The sequence below is a fragment of the Quercus robur genome, chromosome 7, assembly GCF_932294415.1.
Source record: "Quercus robur chromosome 7, dhQueRobu3.1, whole genome shotgun sequence".
Lineage (NCBI taxonomy): Eukaryota > Viridiplantae > Streptophyta > Magnoliopsida > Fagales > Fagaceae > Quercus > Quercus robur.
Window position 1 is genome coordinate 12,012,590 of NC_065540.1, and position 23,291 is coordinate 12,035,880.

At 34.9% G+C, this 23,291-nt stretch overlaps 3 protein-coding genes across 5 annotated transcripts; 1 reads left to right on the forward strand and 2 right to left on the reverse strand.

Annotated features, from left to right (window-relative positions):
* The first annotated feature begins 1,941 nt into the window (after positions 1-1,941).
* On the forward strand, positions 1,942-17,776 carry LOC126692268 (uncharacterized). Of its 3 annotated transcripts, none has more exons than XM_050387803.1 (9): positions 1,942-2,105; positions 2,221-2,340; positions 2,465-2,532; positions 3,459-3,567; positions 3,647-3,715; positions 3,928-3,985; positions 4,703-4,938; positions 5,035-5,086; positions 17,628-17,776. In XM_050387803.1, the coding sequence occupies exons 1-9, from the start codon at positions 2,103-2,105 to the stop codon at positions 17,759-17,761; spliced, it is 849 nt and encodes a 282-aa protein (XP_050243760.1). In that variant the 5' UTR covers positions 1,942-2,102; the 3' UTR covers positions 17,762-17,776. The 3 variants fall into 3 exon arrangements, with proteins under 3 accessions (XP_050243760.1, XP_050243762.1, XP_050243761.1); XM_050387804.1 differs by lacking the exon at positions 17,628-17,776 and adding an exon at positions 5,185-5,535 and having other exon boundaries at positions 1,943-2,105; XM_050387805.1 differs by lacking the exons at positions 5,035-5,086; positions 17,628-17,776 and adding an exon at positions 17,273-17,426 and having other exon boundaries at positions 4,703-4,831.
* LOC126692269 (protein LEAD-SENSITIVE 1) lies at positions 8,352-21,395 on the reverse strand. Its single transcript, XM_050387806.1, has 4 exons — positions 21,331-21,395; positions 10,925-10,956; positions 10,620-10,693; positions 8,352-9,278 (listed from the first exon to the last, which is right to left on the reverse strand). The coding sequence occupies exons 2-4, from the start codon at positions 10,942-10,944 to the stop codon at positions 8,578-8,580; spliced, it is 795 nt and encodes a 264-aa protein (XP_050243763.1). The 5' UTR covers positions 10,945-10,956; positions 21,331-21,395; the 3' UTR covers positions 8,352-8,577.
* LOC126692270 (protein LEAD-SENSITIVE 1-like) lies at positions 19,780-21,421 on the reverse strand. Its single transcript, XM_050387807.1, has 3 exons — positions 21,286-21,421; positions 20,979-21,052; positions 19,780-20,655 (listed from the first exon to the last, which is right to left on the reverse strand). Exons 1-3 carry the CDS (start codon positions 21,303-21,305, stop codon positions 19,955-19,957), a joined length of 795 nt encoding a protein of 264 aa, XP_050243764.1. The 5' UTR covers positions 21,306-21,421; the 3' UTR covers positions 19,780-19,954.
* Between the last annotated feature and the right edge of the window lie 1,870 nt (positions 21,422-23,291).

The window sequence follows — 23,291 nt, forward strand, 5'->3', positions numbered from 1 at the left end:
TCAAAGATTGAAAATGAAATACATGTGGGGAAGGAAAGTCTATAAAATATCAATTACAAAAAGCTTTTCTTTTTTTCTTTTTTTTGTGGATAATTTTATCGTTACAATCAGGAAGAATAATTTAAATCTTGGAAGACTTAAGTATTCACTATATACATTTTTTTTTTCACATATTGTGGATCTTATAGAATTTATGTATTATGAATGCAATAATGCATATTTTAGATGCATTTGATAATTATTAATTTTTAACGATTGAATACACTTACATGTGGACACACAACACTCACAAAAAAAAAAGTGATGAATATACAATCAATTATGTATATCTACATGCGCAGCCTTTGATTTGGTCCATGGAGCTAATATCTGGACCAAAGACTTACTGATCAAGAATGTAGGCCAAGAAACTTGTTCAAAATAAATCAACTAGGTTAAGGAATAATATGCGCAACAAAAAGGATGAAAAAGCAAAGAGGCAAGTGTACGCACCCAATAAGAAAAACCATTTTAAAAATCTTTTTCTATCAATTTCTCTGTTTTATTAAAGTAATTATCTTATGAGCCCATTCTATGGAGCAACCAGTGAGATACTGCCTCGTTGCTTTGGTAGTGGGAGGAATGGATAAACCTTTCAAATATTGGAAAAAAAGGAAAATAATAAGATAAGAAAGTGGGGGCTAAGAGAGAATAATTCCTACACCTCATATCAGTAGTTAGCTTATCTGCAAGTATGCAACCCTTACTGATTGAAAATGAGTAGTAGAATCATCTTTAATGAAGAGTTTAAGACCACCAATCTTTTTGTCAATTATTGGAGAGTGGAGACAAATGATAAATCTCATCCAGAAAGCTTTGTTGTGAAGTAGATTCTCACACTATCTGCTAAAAAATGCATGGCTATCAAGCTTAGGGGGTACATATGTACTGCTGGAAAGCAAACACTTGTCATTTCGTTTCTGGGTTTGCTAAATGAAGTGACATGAAATTTAACACACAGCTTCAACATTCAGGCCCCAATACCCAGAACTCCAGCTAGGTCTCTATCTCCTTCTGTACTATTACACTTGCTAAATTCTCTTCCAATTGCTTTCTCTAACTCAAGGCATATGCTAGTACACAACAACAAATTGATCAAAATTCAAATGCCTGCTGGCCTGTCTGTTGGTTATAATACTGCAAACATGGCTTATGTCTGGGACCCAAAAAAAAAAAAAAAAAAATTCTAGCACAATGCAAACATGGCTTAAAAATGATAAAAGACTAATTATCCCAAAAGTTTAATCTATTGGGAAATTGTAAATTAAATTTTTTAACCACAATGCCACATAATTCTAACACTCCCCCTCACATATGGACTCAAATCACCGTTTAATAGGTGAAACTCAACACATGAGATTTAAATGAGAGGTAAAGTAGAGGAAATATAGATTGAACTTATGACATCTTGCTCTAAATACCATGTTTTATTACCGTTCCAAAAAGCTTGCAATCTCTAAAATATGAGCAATTTTGAACAATAAATCTAAGGACGCAAAAATTATCACATTTCTTTTTTATACTATTTATGTGGTATGATATAATTTTTATGTGTATCGCGGTATGTTGTAAATGATACATAATCAAAATTTTGTCAATAATAAATCAATGTAAAAGTGATGTTGCTTCAATTACAATTTACTACCTTGACAAATGGTCAAATTGTGAACACTATTATAAAAAAAAAAAAAAAAATGTCCCTAATATTTATCATCATAATAGGCCAGGTTTTTTTGTTTTTTTTTGAGAAGAAAAAAATATATTTAATAAATGAAATAATTAAATATATATTATGAGACCAATGGGCTGAGAATGTGCTCATTATCAAATTCCCCCATTAACTCTTTTGTTGCTTTCTTCCATTGGGCCGGAGAGCCCATATAAAAGATCCCCAAACACAAATGGGTCGATCCGAAGCCCACTTCTTGTTTTCTCAAACCTTCAATCTGGACAAGTACGTAAAGTTTCGGATCCATTACAACAAAACCACCGACTAGGGTTTTTCTTTCTGCGCTCACAATCAATCTCTGTAAAACCAAGCTTCTCAACTCATCGTCGCCGCCATGGTTCGCTTTTCTCAACCTTCTCTCTCTCTTTACAGTTTCCTTTTGTTGATTTCATAGATAATTTTGTGTGTACTGATGTTGTTAATTTTTGTTGTTGTTGTTGTTGTTGTTTTAGCCTCAAGGAGATTACATAGATCTTCACAGAAAGAGATATGGGTACCGCCTTGATCACTTCGAGCGCAAGCGCAAGAAGGAAGCTCGTGAAGTCCACAAGCGCTCTCAGATTGCCCAGAAGGTCCATTTCTTTTTTTTTTTAAACAATGTTTTTGTTGAATTTAGAGCTAAATTTATCGTTTTTTGTGTGTTTTTTTATTGATTAATTTTTGGTGGGGTTGTGGTTGAATTGTGAATGAAAACAGGCTCTGGGTATTAAGGGCAAGATGTTTGCCAAGAAGCGTTATGCTGAGAAGGCTCAGATGAAGAAAACGTGAGTGGTTTTCTTATTGCTTTCTCTATTTTTTATTAGAATGGGTGTGAAAGTTCTCGCTGTTAATGTGGCATGCTGTGATTTTTTTTTTTTTTTTTCATTTTTTATTTATTTTGAGTGATATAAATTTTTGGGCATGAATGTTGGTGCTGTAGTAAAGATTAGTTATTGGGTCTTTTGAGAGTGATAAACCATTTTATGGGTCCGTTTGGTTAGGCGTTTTGGGAGATTAAAAGCTGTTTTGCAACCACACAACTCTGCTTAGCTTTTTAACAAATGCTCATTTTAAACTCAAAACACAGTTTTCCAACAACTTGTACGAAAATGCACCCTATGTTTTGACACTGACTATGAATATGGTAGTGGTGTTAATCACCAAGAATTTGTAGGATTTTTTGATATATCTTGGTTGAAATTTTCAGCAGTTGCTAATATGATCTTGGTGATGGATATTTCTTGTTTGGTGGCATAGTAAATTGGAAATATGCCAAGAGCCTCGTAGCTCAATTGGCACTTCTTGGTGATTCCAACAAAGACATCTAGAATTCAAATCTTTTCTCCCCAGCTATGAATTATGTATAAAAATTGGGAATATAAAAATGATACAATATTTATGGTGATTTTTTTGGATGGCATCACTGTGCTACAGAAGTTCTTTATTTTCTCAATCCGTTTGTTAATGGAAGTTCCTTATAAAATCACTTAAGTCTTGCAAGTATATATATGCACGTGTCAGCTCAATCACTTGCCCTTCAACCAGTATGAATTTGAAAACCAATTGTTGCTCTAAACATTGCTATATCCCTCCTCTTAACGCAACTTGTGATTCATGATCAATCACATATTTTTCCATAATGAACAAGTTATCTTTACCTGTTATTCATTTATAGTTAATTTAATATGTTTTGTTTTTGCATGGAAAACAGACTAGCTATGCACGAGGAATCCTCCACCAGGCGCAAAGTGGATGATGATGTTTCAAAAGGAGCTGTTCCTGCCTATCTGCTGGATCGTGAAAACACTACACGAGCAAAAGTATAGTTACACCTTTAATCTCAAAGACATTTTTTAGACTCTCCTTTCTGTTTATCAATCTGACATTACATGTTAATAGGTTCTCAGCAATACCATCAAGCAAAAGAGGAAAGAGAAGGCTGGGAAATGGGAAGTCCCTTTACCCAAGGTAAGAACAACTTTTCTTGCATCATTATGTCTATTTTGCACCTCCACAAATTTTGTTTGTAGTTGTGTTGTGTGTGCGTGAGTGCGTGCATTGGCAGGTATATATTTGGGTGGGTGAATCAGGGTGGTTATGCTGTGATATCCCTTAATTGGGCTTTTGTATTACCTGTAATCAAACAAGCTTCATGATTGGAATTTATTTTTCTTCCTCAGGTGAGGCCTGTGGCTGAAGATGAAATGTTCAAAGTGCTCAGAACTGGTAAACGAAAGAGTAAGTTTTCCTAAACTCACATTCTTCATGTCTTCTATTTATTTTTCTTGATATTGAAATTGTGATTGGTTTAATTTTTTAATTTTTTGTGTGTGTTAATCTTATTTGTTCAATTTGGTCTAATGATAAGAAGATGTAATTTTGAAATGCCAGAAGATTTACCTTGTAATTTGTATGAAGATACTGTATGATTCATTTTAGTTTTCTCACCTTTATTTATTAGTTGGCAAAGTTCAGTACCCATGTTTGTGTGCAGTTCACAAAATTCAGTTATTTGAATCTTTTGACTTTGATAGCTGATTGGTTATATTTCTTAACTTTTATACTCTAGTACTTTGGCTAGCTCTAGGACATTTGTTGTTGGATTTGTGTGTATGGATTTTGTGGATTTTTCAATGCAAGTAAAGAATTGTGTCTATTGTGGTTGATCTTATCATAGATTAGTTTGTAGAATTTCTCAGATGTGGCCAATTTTAGTGGTGTTCGCAAGATTAAAAATTCAATTATCTTTGGCCAAGAGCTTTGTACCTCAATTGGTTGACAACTCTAAGACTAAGAGGTGTCAATGAAAACTAAGGGTTCAAATCCCCCCAGCCTCAACTATTGAATTATCAACCAAAAAAAAAAAAAACAATTATCTTTGTTTTCTTATGATGAAAACATGAATCAAGTCACTAGCAAAGCTGCTGACACTCTTAAGCCTGATCTCTTTTGCAGCCAAGCAATGGAAGAGGATGATCACAAAAGCGACATTTGTGGGTCCTGCTTTTACAAGAAAACCCCCGAAGTATGAGCGCTTTATCCGACCTTCAGGGTTGCGGTTCACCAAAGCTCATGTGACACACCCTGAACTCAAATGCACTTTCAATCTTGACATTATTGGAGTAAAGAAAAATCCTAATGGTCAGATGTATACCTCTCTTGGTGTGATGACAAGGGGAACCATCATTGAGGTACAGTTTTCCTGCAAATGTTAATTTCTTTAGTAAATTGAAAAACTCAACATAGGAGGCTTACATGGTTGTTTCCCCTATTACTGTGAATTTCAGGTGAATGTCAGTGAGTTGGGTCTGGTTACACCTGCTGGGAAAGTTGTATGGGGTAAGATTGTCCTCTAGATTTTATAACTTGGCATTGTTAGCCACACCTTTTTTCAACTCCCATCAGTACATGTCTCATTAGTTTTGTGGTTTACGCAGGAAAATATGCTCAAGTGACAAATAACCCTGAGAATGATGGTTGTATAAACGCTGTTCTGCTTGTCTAAGAGGTTTACTGACAACGGTAGAAATTTGGGTGTGAACATCAATGATGTTTGAAGCAGGGTTCTAAGCCCAAAACAGGAGTCTTAAAAAGTCTTGTGTAACCCAATTTTGTTATAGAGCCCCTTTGTTTTCGGTTGTTTTTTTTGGTGAGTTAGCCTCTTTGGTAAAATAACAGTTGTATCAAGGGATAGATTATCTGATATTGTCAAGCTTATGTTTTATAATTGTTTATTAATTACTATTAACCGGATTTCTTGAATAACAACATTTTTATTTTTTTGAGAATCCTTGAATAACAACATTTAAGCCTTAAAGAGCAGCATTTAGAGCATTCACATCCAAAAATTGCATCTCATCTTATTTTACCATCTCAAAAAACTACTTTATCAATTATACTATACTATTTTACAATACTCCTAACATCCCAAAACTCTATTTTTTTTCCCATTTTATTTAAATATTCTTTTTTATTCCTCCTCTCTTTTTTTTTTTTTTTTTTTTTTTTTTTTTTTTTTATCTCTTCCTTTTCCTTTCTTTCTCCCTCAACCTCTAGCACCGGCCACAACTAGACAAACAATGCCCACCACGTCACCACTGCCCTCTGTCCAACAAAATCCCATCAAAAACAAAAACCCAAAAAAATAAAACAAAATAAAACCACCAAGTATCCACTAAAAACCTAGCAAACCCATAGCAATCCAACCAACCAATCCAAACACCAGTCACAGCCACAGTGAAAATCAAAGGACAGAATCACCAAACCCTCCAAATGTCGATCACAGCCTCTCCACCACTTGCCCCACGACATCCAAACCCACCACCTGCTTCATGCCTCCAAACCTACCATATGACCCACGACATCCAAACCCACCATCAAACCTATGAGCTCCACCACATCAAACCCTTGATTTAAGGAGAAAAAAAGAAAAAGAAAAAGGGAAGAGAGGGACGAGAGAGGGGGAGGGATTGAATGAGAGAACAAAATTGAAAAAAAAAGAAAAAGAAAAAAAAAGTAGAAAAAAGAAGGAGATGAGACTACCGGTGAGAGAGAGGAGTTAGATAAAGCAAACAGTAAAATGAATAAAATATTATATTTTGTTTCAGAATTGAGTTACAGTGCGATTCTAAATGTAGAATTGCACTGTAGCACAATTCCAAATATTTTTGCGATAGTAGCTTTTTAGAAGTCCGCAAGCAGAGGTTGTTTTGGGCTTTTATGATAAATTAATTCAACATATGGTATATACCATTCTCAACGTGAATGCTCTTACGACCTTGCACTCCAATGATACCAATAATTATACTATGCATTTTGTATATGCATTCTCCTTTTCACACTCATAGTGTGAACCCTATCATTGTGTGATTTACACTTGGTGAAAGGGAGATGCTTATATTGGATGCATGACATATTTTTTCTAATCCAACATGATTAAGAAAATCCCTACTTATAATTGGGTGGGGGAGGGGGGGGGGGGGGGGGAACATGGATTTATGGTTAAGTTGACGGACTAAATGCCTACAACTTGGTCGTACATAAGTTTGTCCTCAAGAAATGACATATAATTTTCTATTTTCTATATTTGAAATTATTGGGTGTTGTGGAGTAAGTTCGTGTGCTGAGCTAGAGGTATGGATAAGAAGGGCATGCAAGAAGATAGACTTTTGTAAACAGTAAATGGACAACTCATATTACATGCCTAAAGCTAGTTGGAAAATATATATCTTTCCTCTTTTACTTTTATGGAGTGAAAAATCATGCATCTTTCTCTTCAGTAGTCTCCTTAAGTGATTACTATCCATCTATATATTCTTTCTTCTTAGTGTTCCCATGACACAATTATGAAACTATTCATCCAAGACATGTATTGTACTAGTTGTCTTCTTTGAGTTATTCCTATTTTTTTTTGTAATTTGTTTTTATGAATCGTGCATCTCTTAAATAGACTCTTTTGGTGTGTTGTCACTTGTTTGGTACAAATTTATTTTAGTTTTTTGAAAATGAGGATGTTTGAAAATGCCATATTTAGGAGAGAAAGGGAAAGAAAGTGAAGTTTTAAATATATGTAATTTGAAAATGTGTAACTTAAGAAAGTGTAAACAAATAGGCATATCAAAAGTATTCACAAAGGCCATCCACGCTTTTGGCGCAAAAGATATAAGTCAAGAGTTCTGCAAAATATAGTGGTTGAGGCCTTCAAACTATGACACTAGTTGGCAAGCACCCCATGAAAGAGGAACAACACTAAGGATTTCAATCAAGCAAGGTGTCAGACATATTGAAGTTCGTTGAATTGGAGCTTACAATAGTTCAATAATCTACATTTTAGAATTTTGATAAATTGATGGGGTTGATTGGAGAACCTAAGAAGGTTAAATAAGTGAGAAATCTTTGGAATGAACTGTAATGAAGTTTTTGAAAAGAATATACCCTTTTTTTTTTGCTTATAAAGGGTATTTTAAAGGTTTCTCTTGAGCGGAGATGTGATCTAGTCCACCAAACACAATCATTCTCATACTCAATCTCACAACTTGCTAACTTATGCAATTGTGAGTAGGCAATATAGAGTGGTGAGTTGCACAAGGTAAAAAATGTCTCCACTCATAATTGCACATGCCAACAAGTTGAGATTTGAGAAATTAAGTGTGCTATTGATTGTCTCTAAAATTCTTCATTGTGATCCATTTCTTTATAAAGTGTGGGGTTTCTTAAAACACACCATCCTTTTAGGTAAATTGAGGGTACAAGTTGTTAAGGTGCTCATCCAACCCTATACAGTGACGGTCTTGTTGCATTTAAAGTAAAATTGGTGACAATGATCAGGATAATAAATGTTGACATGATAGATCCAATGATTTTTCTCAGTCGCTTGCATCGAGCACTCCCATTGAGGTAACAATGGAAGTCAAGAATTGTTCCCTCGATTCTGTCTAAAGCACGTTGAAGTGGAGTAGCCACAGCTGCGGTTTTGGCCCAGGGGCTTGTTCTATCATCCATGGGTCCGTTAGGATTAGCTTTGAGATTCCCCCTTTTTCCCCTCGAAGGACCAGCACAATTCAACTCTCCAATTGTTATACTTAATTATTTATCGACAGCATAGTTTAGTTCACAAACCAATTAAATTTTCAAAGTACTGTAGAATTACAGTGGATGACAATTCAGACTAGTTAAACAAATGTGAAAACAGTTTACATTCAAACGAGAAGAGACAAGTGAAACAAATGCCTTGTTTCACAATTAAACGGCAAGAGGCACACAATCCGTAAATTGGGACCATAATCCCAACAAGTTATTGAACCAGATAAATGAAAAAAGATTACATTACATCATTGAGTGAGAAGCAAGGGAGATCCACGGGCAGGAGTAGCTGAAATTTGGGGTTCAACCACCTGAAGTAAGCCTGTTGCGAGCCTCCTCGTCATATCCTCAGCAGACATCTTCACAACATCCCTTCTCATGCCAATGTCAGCAGCATATCTACTAGCACAGTAGACTGCAACAGCGGTAGCAGCCATTCCATACAGATTGGTAGTAACAAGACGCAGTGGTGTAGATAAAACAGCCGCGAGAGGCCCCCCTATAATAGAAACAGCTTGGCCACTCTGACCAATTGTTCCTTGTTCCACCACAAGAAGCCCGGTTTTGCAGTAGATAGCAAAGTCCTCACAGTTGTTCTTAAACACATTATAGCAGCCAAAGCCATTTTCAAGCAGGTACTTTGCTCGATGGACCACGACATCATCTGGGTCTGAGACAGCAAGAGTGCATGTTCCACCACGTGCTTTAGCAAGAAAGAGAGCAGGGGTGACAGAATACTCAAAACGGTACAGAACACCACCAGAAAGGAAGCAGTTCAGGCATGAGGACATGACCCCACTCCCTTCTTCTGGTGGAGTGCAAGTGGAGCAGGGCTGATGAGATCGGGCTGGACCTGAGCTAATCAAGAGGACATCCAGCACAGTCCCAGTTCCTACTTCTTGGCCACGTCTAGTAAAATGAATGACTTTGTCATCTCCAACATAGATACCTGTTTTTTGTTAAGATGCAGAATAGATATATTGTCAAGATAAAAAAAAAAAAAAAAAAATACTATACCAGGAAAGGATGAATGTTGTTTCTTTTTGTAGTTATATCAAATTCTAGTAGCCTAGCCAAATAAAGGAATAGGCAAACACTAGGAGACGGAAAGCACAAGTTGGAGACATGTCATCGGAAGAGGTAAAGAAACAATTTCACGAACCCAGATTTCCAATAAATAAGCTCTAATAACTTGTGTTCGGGTAGAAAGTCCCTCTCAAAATAAAAAGAGGTAAAATCTATACTCAGCATATTCACTTAAGGAATTATTAGCAAATTTATCATAATAAAAAATTCTTAACGTTGCAATTCAAGCCATAAGAACTAAACAGTCCAAAAGTCGAATACGACTTGCATATCAGTCACAAACTAACAAGAAGAGGAGAAAATGGTGTCATAATGCGCATTCGGGAGGAACTTCTGGGTCAGGGAGCAATAATTCCTAATACAGACTGAAGCATAGAGCCATAGACAATGCAGCCATGGAAAGAATTCACCTTTCATCCTTCAATCTTTTGGAAGGAGCAAGTGTCACTTTATAGCTCATTGCCAAAGACCTTATAGATGCTGATTGAAGGAATACATGGCAATGTTCCCTTATATACAAAATCTGTTCGAAATCTCATCTCACCAAAAAGTCACTCTTTCTCTAAATACAATGCAGTTCTAGATAAGATCTTATGGCCCGTTTGGATTGAGAGGGAGGGAGGGAGGAAGTGAGAGTAGAGTAGTGTAGTACTCTACTCCCCTCCACTTCCCCCTCAATCCAAATGGGCCCTTAATGCTAAACTACTAAATTTCAATCAAGCAACAAATACCAAAAACAACACGTCATTCACGAATCAATCACTGCGGCACATAAACCACTTGACAAATCATTCTCCCCCTCTCTTTAACTTGGTTAGGTACATTAAACGACATACCATCAAATGAAAATCATAAATGTTAACCTCAACGGTTAGCACAAATCAGCTTAAAACTAAAGTGTTTTTTTTTTTTTTTTTTCCTTCCAATGCTTGAATTCCACAAACAATTATTTGGAAAATAAAGAAACATCGATCGGGTTATACTTATACCCATTTATCAGTAACAGTACCCACATAGCTTATAACAAATTACAAATCTTCACAGAGCAAAAAAAAAAAACTTTTCTTTCATTCACACAAATATACACAGACAAATGTGCTTCAAGCAATTAATCAAATCATTCAGTGACACCCAAAGCTTATAAGCACGAAATTATATCATATTAATAAATTCAAAATTTCAAAAAAAAAGAAAAGATAATAACCATGATGAGCATAAATATAAGCAGTTCTCCACGAGTATATGTGATCCCCTGGTTTCAGGCTCTCCCTTTGCACTCTGTAAATTTCAACAAATAGTGTAAATTACGATAATACCCCCTTGATCCCGTTTGGTTGCCGAGAAAACCCAGCGTAAAACTCAAGCAACTGTGAATTTGAAATCTTTTTACATCATCAAAGAAACCCCAAATTTTGTTTTCCCCAAGATTTCTCGGTAAACAAACGGGTTTTCATATACGCGTAAATCCGAGAAAAAGAAAAAAAATGGAATTTAAAAAAAAAAAAATACCTGTTGGAAAGCAGCCCCATCTCTCTGAAATTTTGTTTTCCCTCGGAATTGGATTCTTTAAGAAACCGCTTTTCCCGTGTGGTGACGAGTTTCGAATTTTCACAAATGGGTCGGCGTCTTTTTTTTTTTTTAGTGGAATGACGATTGTGCCCTTTCAGGAATCCTTCGTGGCTAAGGATTAAAGACCGACAGGAGTTACACGTGGCAGTATGTGTTGAAGTGACCGTTTCATCGTGTTTTTTGCGCGTCGATAAATGTGGGCTTGTTGTTTCTGGGCCTATATGTGTCCAGCCCAATTGAACTTTAACGGTAACCTATTGTGTGCTTTGCATTTAAAAAAAAAATCAGAGTTTTGTATGAAAAATATTGTCTAAAGATAGATTTTTATAGATTTGAGATTGGATTATGTTAGTTTGTGAATAGGTTCATATCATATTAAATTATTATTTATAGTTTGTTGATAATATATACGATTTATTCCTAATCAAAATTCATAAATTTGTGTTGTGAAGACTAAAAAAATTTTAGTCATAATTTTACCATATATATATAGGAAAAGAATAAATTAATAAATTATTTTTTGAATAAGCTCAAACTTGTTCTATAAGAAAATGAATCAAGTTTAAAGATGTAAATTCTGTTTGATGATGAGTTTAAGTTCGATTCGTGTTCAAAATAAAATTATATAAACAAATCTGGGGTTTTAATACTTGAAGAGAAAGAGCAAAAATAAAGATAAGATATACAAATAAATCATAAATTTAAAATTGAGTAATCAACGATGGAGATTTTAAAAGAAGAGGGGGTCTTCTATATCAATTATATAATTATATGGTCTATGAACCCAAAAAGAATTTAATGAGGACATGATAGATATTACAATTGAATTAAAGACCCAACAACGGAGAGCAAGGTGAGAATCTTTTATGTTAAGAATTAAGATTTCAACTTTTCTCGGTGCAAGTGTTTGTAGATTTTGGATCTTAGTAAAGGAATCACAATGAATTTGTAGTGCCACCAACGAAACCTAACCCAATACATTGAATTTTCCATGAAGCATCTACCCTAGAGACCAACATTACTTCTAATTCAAAATATGAACCACCATCTCTAACAAAATGCTTATGAGTTTCAAGCATTCAATGATAGTGATTTGTGGATTCTTAAGCATGCGTTTGACTAGCTTATTTGTTAAAAGAATTAAATAAAAAGTGAGTTTAAGTAAATGAAGCAAACAACTTGACTTATATTAAAACTGTATTCAAGTTATTATTGAATCCTAAAGGGGTGAGTTTTTCTCCAAAAAAAAGAAAGGTGGGCTTTGTCATAATTGGATCCAAAATTTTCTACTCTTTTTATAAGTAGTGAACTGATTTTACTAGGATGTGATAGGTAGGATTCTCTCTCTCTCTCTCTCTCTCTCTCTCTCTCTCTCTCTCTCTCTCTCTCTCTCTCTCTCTCTCTCTCTCTCTCAGAATAATGCCACGTTGGTATGGGTGTGTATTTCAAACACTTTTATTATTTTTTATTTTATAGCCGTTGGGAGTTTATATTGGGCAATAAAAGATAAAATAGCCGTTGGGTAATTATAAGAAAAATAGCTGTTGGGCAAAATGGGTAATCTAGCTGTTGGGTTTTTATGAGTTTTTAGTAACTAATAACCATAAGCTATTATTGTCTTGAATAGCTTGTATAGTACCCATCACTACACCCTTTCCTACAAGTCTTTTCTATTACTCTATATTTCCAAATACACAATTTCTATTATTTTTTTCTCCCACATATTTTTCTACAATTTTATGGAAAGACAATATTAGAAGGTTGATCTTAAACCTCCGTGAGTGGAAGTGCGTCCATCATAAAAGTTGACACTATAATCAAATCTTGGGGGTTATTTGACCAAGAGTATCAATCATATCGAGTTTAACATGTGAGATTGTTCTAAACTTCTTTTTTTTTATTTTATGTTCTTGCAAATTATTCGAGTTATTATTTATTGTATAAAATTTGTTTATTCACTAAAATATTTCTAACATGCTAAAGTTGTTAAGGTAGTTTTTGTTAGAATTTGAGTACATACATCTTCAACAATGGTGGAAATCAAGGAAACCATGTGAGAGAGAAAATAGTATGTGAAAGAATTCTTCTATACATAAATAACTAAGCTCTATTCTTTATATATGAGGATCAGAGGAGGGAAAACAACTAACTCCTATAACTAACTTCTAGTCCAGCTAATACAGTATTGACAACTGTCAAAACAGAAATCTTAACTAATTATCTACAAACAAAACTACTTGCAGTTTAAGCATATCTATTCTAAACTACTTGTAGCTTATGCAGTTCTTCTTCCATTCTTCATTTCCACACAGTTTAACACTCCTCCTCAAGATGAACTGTATATATTAATCAAGTTCATCTTGGAAAGAAGGTGAAAGAAATGCTTTTTCCCAAGAGCTTTAGTGAAGAAATCTGCAATTTGATGCCTTGTTGGAATGTGGAAAGTCTTGATAACACCATCTTGAATCTTCTCCCTAATGAAATGACAATCTACCTCAACATGCTTTATTCTTTCATGGTAAACGAGATTTGCAACAATGTACAAAGCTGATTTGCTATCATAATACAAGAAAGTAGGTTGCAAAATGTGTTTGATAATTGTATTATATGCTTTAGGGAACTTTATGTGATGGGAATTAAGATTTTCTTGAGTTTGAGAGTTAGGTTGTGATTGAGGTATAAGTTTATATATTAGGAAGAGTTTGTCTGTAATAAGTTTTGGTTTTTTTATTTAGGTGGCGAGAACGAGAACATGGACACTTGAGCTCCTCTTGTACAATCTCTCATGCCTTCTGTTTTCAGATAAGAGATTTGTGACATGTGCCTTTGATAAGTATAAAAATTGTTTAGAAAAATATTATGCATTAAAGCTTTTAATTATAGATATTACATATATGCATGATTTAAGTAAAATATGTGTTTGTGAGTTGTTCAATCTTATATACATAATAATTTTAGCATATTGATACTATTATTTATATCACAAACATAATATTTAAGAATGAAGTGGATATGCTATTGTTGTGAAACATTTATGTAAAAGCAAATTTATCAAAAAAATATAGTTTTTGGGTTATTCCATTGTTATGTTCTGAACTCAGCCAATAGGGGTTATAGTACTAGCATTTCCATGAAGATTTTGATTGGTCATTAAAAGTGGGACTGGCTCTGCTGTACCCACCCTTGTTGGTAACAACCAACTTGTGGAGGATGCCAACCTACTCCCATGGTTGAAAATATGTATTATGATATGATTCCGGAATTACCTAGCAGTGTAGGGAATGTTGGATGCCTGGCACTGTAGGGAATGTTGGATGCCTGACACTCTGTGTTGGAAGCCTCTCAAAGTTGTGACAGACTTACAAATGAATTAACTAATATGTATTATAAATGAGCTATTAAGCTATTTGGAAATTATAAGAAGAGTATGATGATAAGAAATGTATATTGAATGTGTTATAAGTCTGATGAGAAGTTATGATAAAGTATTTGAAAGTCTGTTCAAAGATAAGATTACTGAATTATATTTAAGTTCCTTATTATGTCATTTTATTTATTATATGAAAGGAAAATAAAGTATTCTCATCTAAAAGCTCTTAAGTTATTTTATGAACAATATGAACAGTATGAAGGCTATTTTATCAAATCTGGCATATCCATAAAATATTTGATTTACATGCATTCTTATTAAAAGCCTATAGAGTTTTAAAACCTTACTGGGCTTCGCAGCTCACTTTATTATATTTCAGTGCACAGGTTCTTCCTGAAAGTAGCGAGAGTATTAGAGGTGGCAAGGATTCTGTGTTTTCTCGTTTGTTAGAATGTAGAGTTTTGTTGTATAACAGTTAGCTCTTTTATTGTATAGGAGGAATCAAGATGTATTTGATCATTTGAGCACAGATGTAATTCAGTACCTTAGTTTGTTTCCCAGTTGTATGTCTTTGGGGTTAGGTTTGTAATAAGAGTTTTACTAAACGTTTAGCTATGTAATATTTACACGGATACCTTAAGTTTCAGTCAGGTGATAAGTTTCCAAGTTCAAAGGAAATGAAATTTCAAGTTTCCATCATATTTGTATATTTTGGCTTTTATGCAAGAAAATAAGCAGGAATTCAAGAAACAATTCTTGATAAGTACCTTCAGTTTAGGTTAGTTCGTGTTAATATTGAGGTAAACTTGATATTAACATGCCGATCATGCTCTAAACTTTGAAGTACAAGTTTGGGTCATGACACAAGGTGTCCAAAATATTTTAGGATACTCACCTTCAATAAGAGCTCCAGTAGGCTTCATCACACTAGCATTATCAGTGATGACTTGGACAATTTTTTCATGTCCAATCTCTTTTATAGCATCCTTCAACACCCCAGCAATATAATGTTTGTCTTGAACTCACTTGACCCATCAATTGCCTTTATAAACACTGGACCCCCATCTGATACAACCATAATATTAATAAGAGGCCTCCTTTGTGGATCTGACCATCCATCAGAAATTATACTTACACCATTTTCGAGCCAAAAGTCCATAATTGGTTTCAAAAGTCTTTCAACATGAACTCTTTCTCTTTGCAAAAGTGTTGTTCTCAAGGTATTGTATCTAGGAGGAACATAATCCTGAATGCTATGGGTAGCAGCATATGAATAGGAACTATGATAATATGAGTTCCTTGCAAAGTTAAACGGAAGGCCACCAGTATAAAACATCCTAGCAATTCTACTATCTAATTCATGTCTAGCATTATTTTGGAATGCTCTCTCCAAAGGAGAATTCATAGTCACCTTCCTCCTTTTACCATCAACCGGATTTGTACTATCACTCCTTTCCTGTCTTTGAAATGAAGGAATAGGTATAGGCCCATGGTTGGGGGAGGTGGGGGTAAGGGAATTTGACTTCTCTGTTCTCTCTCTAACTTATCATTCTCAATCTGATCATGCATTCACTGCATTTCCAACCTATGGCTCGATGTCACCTTAGGGCATGCTTGAATACCTTTATTAGTAATTTTCAATAAATGAGCCTTAACCGTAGAATAGGATCCCAAAAAAACTCCATTACAATAGTTGCACTTAAATTGTGTGTTTCCACTTGATTTAATAGTAGAACCAGGTGGTTTTTCTACTTTAGTCACATACTGCCAAAGAGGAGCTTCATCATTTAGCACTTCTTCATTAGATGAAGGTGAAGTTTCTGTGCTAGTAACTTCATCCATTGCAAATTCAATAGATTCAATTTAACCTACAAATAATAGCTATTAACTAAATAAAAAATAAAATCCAAGTCACAACATTATAGCTTATATAAAAAATTTAAAAAAATCAGATCACAAATTCACAATGAGTAATAGTCAGAGCATGTGAGAGTATAATGAGCTTGAGATTGAAAGCTTTAATTAGTTTGATACCCAAGTTGAGAGTGGGTCGATGAGGTGAGGTGAGCTTGAGACTTGAGACTTGAGGTGAGCTTGAGACCGAGAGTCATGCAAAGAATAAGAGAGTAAGAATGTGTCTTAGAGAGTGACTGAGTGTGTTTGTGAGAGAGGGGAGATGGAGAGCAAAGAGTCGAGAGGGGACTAGGGAGCACAGAGAGTGAGAGAGAGCTAAAGATTGAAGAATGGTGTGTGTTTGAGAACTGAGATAGTTTAGGGTTTTGTTATTAAGTTCAAACGGTGCATGTTGCACTTTTTTTTTTTTTTTTTTGAATTTCGACCTGAATCGGCTGGTTCAGTGCTGGTATGGCCTGGATCGATGTGTTTCGGAGGTTTCGCCTGATACGGATTAAGTCGGCGCGAATTGGTGTCGAGTCAATGTGAGTTGGGAAATGAAAAAAAAAAAAAAAAAAACTGGACACGGCACTAATGCGCGGCCAGCGGCATTGCTCGCGCATTGTTGCATCAGGCTACATTAGACGCGGGTGCGACACCCATTTTGCCGCGTTCGTGCATCCTAAAGCTCAATTGGTTGACACCTATAAGAGGCGTCAACCAATTGAGCTTGAGACTAAGAGGTGTCAATGAAGACTATGGGTTCAAATCCCCCCCAGCCCCAACTATCGAATTATCAAAAAAAAAAAAAAAAAAATCTTTGTTTTCCTATGATGAAAACATGAATCAAGTCACTAGCAAAGCTGCCGACACTTTAAGCCTGATCTCTTTTGTAGCCAAGCAATGGAAGTGGATGATCACAAAAGTGACATTTGTGGGTTCTGCTTTTACAAGAAAACCCTCCTAGTATGAGCGCTTTATCCGTCCTTCAGGGTTACGGTTCACCAAAGCTCATGTGACACAACCTGAACTCAAATGCACTTTCAATCTTGACATTATCGGAGTAAAGAAAAATCCTAATGGTCAGATGTATACCTCTCTTGGTGTGATGACAAGGGGAACCATCATTGAGGTATTGTTTTCCTGTAAATGTTAATTTCTTTAGTCCATTGAAAAACAGTCAACATAGTAGGCTTACATGGTTGTTTCCCCCATTACTGTGAATTTCAGGTGAATGTTAATGAGTTGGGTCTGGTTACATCTGCTAGGAAAGTTGTATGGGGTAAGACTATCCTCTAGATTTTATACCTTGGCATTGTTAGCCACACCTTTTTTCAACTCCCATCAGTGCATGCCTCATTAGTTTTGTGGTTTACACAGGAAAATATGCTCAGGTGACAAATAACCCCGAGAATGATGGTTGTATAAACGTTGTTTTGCTTGTCTTAAGAGGTTTATTGACAACGGTAGAAATCTGGGTGCGAACATCAATGATGTTTGAAGCAGGGTTCTAAGCCCAAAATAGGAGTCTTGAAAAGTCTTATGTGTAACCCACTTTTGTTATAGAGCCCCTTTGTTTTTGGCGAGTTAGCATCTTTGGTAAAATAACAGTTGTATCAAGGGATAGATTATCTGATCTTGTCAACCTTATGTTTCATAATTGTTTATTAATTACTATTAACCGAATTTCTTGAATAACAACATTTAAGCCTTAAAGAGCAGCATTTACGGCCTTGCACTCCAATGATACCAATAATTAATGCTATGCATTTTGTATATGCATTCTCCTTTTCACACTCATAGTGTGAACCTTATCATTGTCTGATTTACACTCAGTGAAAGGGAGATGCTTATATTGGATGCATGATATACTTTTTCTAATCCAACATGATTAAGAAAATCCCGACTTATAATTGGTGGGAAAAACATGGATTTATGGTTCAGTTGAACAAACTAAATGCCTACAGCATGGTCGTACATAAGTTTGTCCTCAAGAAATGACATATTATTTTCTATTTTCTAGATTTGAAATTATTGGGTGTTGTGGAGTAAGTTTGTCCCCTGAGCTAGAGGAAGAGATAAGAAGAGCATGCAAGAAGATAGACTTTTGTAAACAGTAAATGGACAACTCATATTATACGCCTACAGTTAGTTGTTGGAAAAAATATATCTTTATTCTTTTACTTTATGGAGCGAAAAATCACACATCTTTCTCTTGAGTAGTCTCTATAAGTAATCACTATCCATCTATATTCTTTCTTCTTAGTGTTCCCATGACACAATTATGAAACTATTCATCCAAGAAATGAATTGTACTAGTTGTCTTCTTTGAGTTATTCCTATTTCTTTGTAATTTGTTTTTATGAATTGTGCATCTCTTAAATAGACTCTTTTGGTGTGTTATCACCTGTTTGGTACAAATTTATTTTAGTTTTTTGAAAATGAGGATGTTTGAAAATGCCGTATTTAGGGGGGAAAGGGAAAGAAAGTGAAATTTTAAATATCTGTAATTTGAAAAAGTGTAACTTAAGAAAGTGTTAACAAATAGGCATATCGAAAATATTCACAAAGGCCATCCACACTTTTGACGCAAAAGAAATAACTCGAGTTCTGCAAAATATAGTGGTTGAGGCCTTCAAATTACGACACTAGTTGGCAAGCACCACATGAAAGAGGAACAACACTAAGGATTTCAATCGAGCAAGGTGTCAGGCATATTGAAGTTTGTTGAATCGGAGCTTACAATAGTTTAATGATCTACATTTCAGACTTTTGATAAATTGATGGGGTTGATTGGCGAACCTAGGAAGGTTAAATCAGTGAGAAATCTTTGGAATGAACTGTAATGCAGTTTTCGAAAAGAATATACCTCTTTTTTTTCGCTTATAAAGGATATTTTAAAGGTTTCTTTTGATAGGAAACGTGATCTAGTCCGCCAAACACAATCATTCCCACACTCAATTTTACAGTTTGCTAACTTATAAGATTGTGAGTGGGCAATGTAGAGTGGTGAGTTGCACAAGATAAAAAATGTCTCCACTCCTAATTGCACAAGCCAACAAGTTGAGATATTAAGTGTGCTATTGGTTGCCTCTAAAATTCTTCATTCTGATCCGTTTCTTTATAAAGTGTGGGGTTTCTTGCAACACACCATCCTTTTAGGTAAATTGAGGGTACAAGTTTTTAAGGTGCTCATCCAACCCTATACAGTGACAGTCTTGTTGCATTTAAAGTAAAATTGGTGACAATGATCAGGATAATAAATGTTGACATGATAGATCCAATGATTTTTCTCAGTCGCTTGCACCGAGCACTCCCATTGAGGTAACAATGGAAGTTAAGAATTGTTCCCTCAATTCTGTCTAAAGCACGTTGAAGTGGAGTAGCCACAGCTGCGGTTTTGGCCCAGGGGCTTGTTCCATCATCTATGGGTCCGTTACGATTAGCTTTGAGATTCCCCCTTTTTTCCCTCCAAGGACCATCACAATTCAACTCTCCAATTGTTATACTTAATTATTTATCGACAACACAGTTTAGTTCACAAACCAATTTAGTTTTCAAAGTACTGTAGAATAACAGTGGATGACAATTCAGACTAGTTAAACAAATGGGAAAACGGTTTACATTCAAACCAGAAGAGACAAGTGAAACAAATGCCTTGTTTCACAATCAAACACAATCCGTAAATAAACAAAGATTACATTACATCATTGAGTGAGAAGCAAGGGAGATCCACGGGCAGGAGTAGCTGAAATTTGGGGTTCAACTACCTGAAGTAAGCCTGTCGCAAGCCTCCTCGTCAGATCCTCTGCAGACATCTTCACAACATCCTTTCTCATGCCAATGTCAGCAACATATCTACTAGCACAGTAGACTGCAACAGTGATAGCAGCCATTCCATACACATTGGTGGTAACAAGAAGCAAAGGTGTAGATAAAGCAGCCGCGAGAGGCCCCCCTATAATAGAAACAGCTTGGCCACTCTGACCAATTGTTCCTTGTTCCACCACAAGAAGCCCGGTTTTGCAGTAGATAGCAAAGTCCTCACAGTTGTTCTTAAACACATTATAGCAGCCAAAGCCATTTTCAAGCAGGTACTTTACTCGATGGACCACGGCATCATCTGGTTCTGAGCCGGCAAGAGTGCATGTTCCACCGCGTGCTTTAGCAAGAAAGAGAGCAGGGGTGACAGAATACTCAAAACGGTACAGAACACCACCAGAAAGGAAGCAGTTCAGGCATGAGGACACGACCCCACTCCCTTCTTCTGGTGGAGTGCAAGTGGAGCAGGGCTGACGAGATCGGGCTGGTCCTGAGCTAGTCAAGAGGACATCCAGCACAGTCCCAGTTCCTACTTCTTGGCCACGTCTAGTAAAATGAATGACTTTTTCATCTCCAACATAGATACCTGTTTTTTGTTAAGATGCAGAATCAATATATTGTCAAGATAAACAAAAAAAAAAAAAAAACACAATACCAATAATGGATGAATATTGTTTCTTTTTGTAGTTATACCCATTTAACAATTAACAGTACCCGCATAGCTAATAACAAATTACAAATCTTCATAGAGCAAAGAGAAATTAATCTTTTCTTCATTCACACAAATATACATACAAATGTGCTTCAACTTTCAAGCAATTAATCAAATCATTCAGTGACATCCAAAGCTTATAAGCATGAAATTCTATCATATTAATAAATAAAAAAGAAGAAGAAGAAGATAATAACCATGATGAGCATAAATATAAACAGCTCTCCACGAGTATATGTGATCCCCTGGTTTCAGGCTCTCCCTTTGCACTCTGTAAATTTCAACAAATTGTATAAATTACGATGATACCCCCTTGATCCCGTTTGGTTGCCGAGAAAACCCAGTGGAAAACTCAAGCAACAGTGAATTTGAAATCTTTTTACAGCATCAAAGAGACCCCAAATTTTGTTTTCCCCAAGAGTTCTCGGTAAACAAACGGGTTTTCATATACGCGTAAATCCGAGAAAAAGAAAAAAAAAAGGGAATTTCAAAAAAAAAAAATACCTGTTAGAAAGCAGCCCCATCTCTCTCTCTGTGTGTGAAATTTTGTTTTCCCTCGGAATTGGATTCTTTAAGAAACCGCTTTTCCCGTGTGTGACGAGTTTCGAAGTTGGCGTTTATTTTTTTTTAATGGAATGACGATTGTGCTCTTATAGGAGTTACACGTGGCAGTATTTGTTGAAGTGACCGTTTCATCGTGTTTTTTGCGCGTCGATAAATGTGGGCTTGTTGTTTCTGGGCCTATATGTGTCCAGCCCAATTGGACTTTAACGGTAATCTTCTGTGTGGTTTGCATATTAAAAAAAAAAAAAAATCAGAGTTTTGCATGAAAAATATTGTGTAAAGATACATTTTTATAGACTAGATTATGTTAGTTTGTAAATAGGTTCATATCATATCAAATTATTATTTATAGTTTGTTGATAATTTATACGATTTATTCCTAATCAAAATTCATAAATTTGTGTTGTGAAGACTAAAAAATTTTAGTAATGATTTTACTATATAAAGGAAAAGAATAAATTAATCAAGTATTTCGTAAATAAGCTTGAACTTGTTTGATAAGAAAATGAATTAAGTTTGAGCGTGTAATCTCGTTCGATGATGAGCTTTAGTTTGACTTGTGTTCAACATAAAATTAAATGAATAAATCTGGACTTTTAATACTTGAAGAGAAAGAGCAAAAATAAAGACAAAATATACAAATGAGTCCTAAATTTAAAATTGAGTTATCAATGATGGAGATTTTAAAAGAAGAGGGTGTTTTCTATTTCATTATATAATTATATAGTCTATGAACCCAAAAAGAATTTAATGAGGACATGATAGATTTTACAATTGAATTAAAGAACCAACGACAGAGAGCGAGTGAGAATCTTTTATGTTAAGATTTCAACTTTTCTCGGTGCAAGTGTTTGTGGATTTTGGATCTTAGTAAAGGATTCACTATTAGTCTATATATATATATAAAACCGAAGCCTTTACTGGCACCACAATTTTCCACGTCAGCACAATATTTAATAAATAAATAAATAAATAAAAATTATAACTCCTCAAAACCCTAGCAACCTTAAAAAATAAATAAGTAAATAAAAACTATAACTCCTCAAAACCCTAACAATCTTACCCCTATTTCAAGTTAAGAAATATAAAGTCACGGTTTCTGCAAACTCTCTCTTTCTCTAGACATAGGAAGCCCTAAAGCATTCAAGATCTACAAAATCCTAGCAACCTTACCCCTCTCTCAAGTTAAGAAATATAAAGTCACGGTTTCTGCAAACTCTCTCTCTCCAAATGTAGGAAGCCCTAAAGCATTCAAGATCTACAATGCACAGTATAGATTTTAGCTTATAAAGTTCTGCTTTTGTAAGGTTAGTTTTGTTTATATATTAATTAATACATAGTACTTTGTTCACCATTGAATACTCATATAATCAATCTCCAATTCAGTGTTCAAGAATTAAACCAAAATTCTAACTGCGCTATCATAAAATATTATTATTAGTATGAATTTTATGGAGTTGCGATGTTCAAGAATTAAACCAAAATTCTTTTAAATTATCTATAATATTTTGTCCTCTGAAAATTTTATCTCTTTGATTTTAGTATATTGTGTTTCTTAAGCTATAGAGAGATTTTCTTTGGTTTCTGCAAACTCTCTCTCTCTCCAGATGTAGGAAGCCCTAAACGCACGGTATAGCATTCAAGATCTACAACTCACGGTATAGATTTAGTCCTTACGTTTAGGTTTAGGTTTTAAGAGATTTATATATTACTACTATGTGGCTGAATTTCTCGTGACATCAGTTTTATGTTTTTAACCAAATATATCTGGAAAGTAAGAGAAGGCGCATAAATATTTAGTCCTTACGTTTAGGTTTAGGTTTAGGTTTTAAGAGATTTATATATTACTACTATGTGGCTGAATTTCCCGTGACATCAATTTTATGTTTTTTTTTTTTTTTTTTTTTTTAATTTGTTTTATGTAAGGTTAGTTTGTTTACATCAGT

What these genes read in the sequence shown, in the direction of transcription:
- LOC126692268 (XM_050387803.1), top strand. An exon ending in CAAGGGGAACCATCATTGAG is followed by an intron (nt 4,939 to 5,034) that starts GTACAGTTTTCC and finishes TGTGAATTTCAG; the next exon opens with GTGAATGTCAGTGAGTTGGG. An exon ending in TGCTGGGAAAGTTGTATGGG is followed by an intron (nt 5,087 to 17,627) that starts GTAAGATTGTCC and finishes TGGTTTACACAG; the next exon opens with GAAAATATGCTCAGGTGACA.
- LOC126692269 (XM_050387806.1), bottom strand. Translation starts at nt 10,944, where the DNA reads ATGGGGCTGCTTTCCAACAG. An exon ending in ATGGGGCTGCTTTCCAACAG is followed by an intron (nt 10,694 to 10,924) that starts GTATTTTTTTTT and finishes TGAAATTTACAG; the next exon opens with AGTGCAAAGGGAGAGCCTGA. An exon ending in TTATATTTATGCTCATCATG is followed by an intron (nt 9,279 to 10,619) that starts GTTATTATCTTT and finishes AACAAAAAACAG; the next exon opens with GTATCTATGTTGGAGATGAC.
- LOC126692270 (XM_050387807.1), bottom strand. Translation starts at nt 21,305, where the DNA reads ATGGGGCTGCTTTCTAACAG. An exon ending in ATGGGGCTGCTTTCTAACAG is followed by an intron (nt 21,053 to 21,285) that starts GTATTTTTTTTT and finishes TGAAATTTACAG; the next exon opens with AGTGCAAAGGGAGAGCCTGA. An exon ending in TTATATTTATGCTCATCATG is followed by an intron (nt 20,656 to 20,978) that starts GTTATTATCTTC and finishes AACAAAAAACAG; the next exon opens with GTATCTATGTTGGAGATGAA.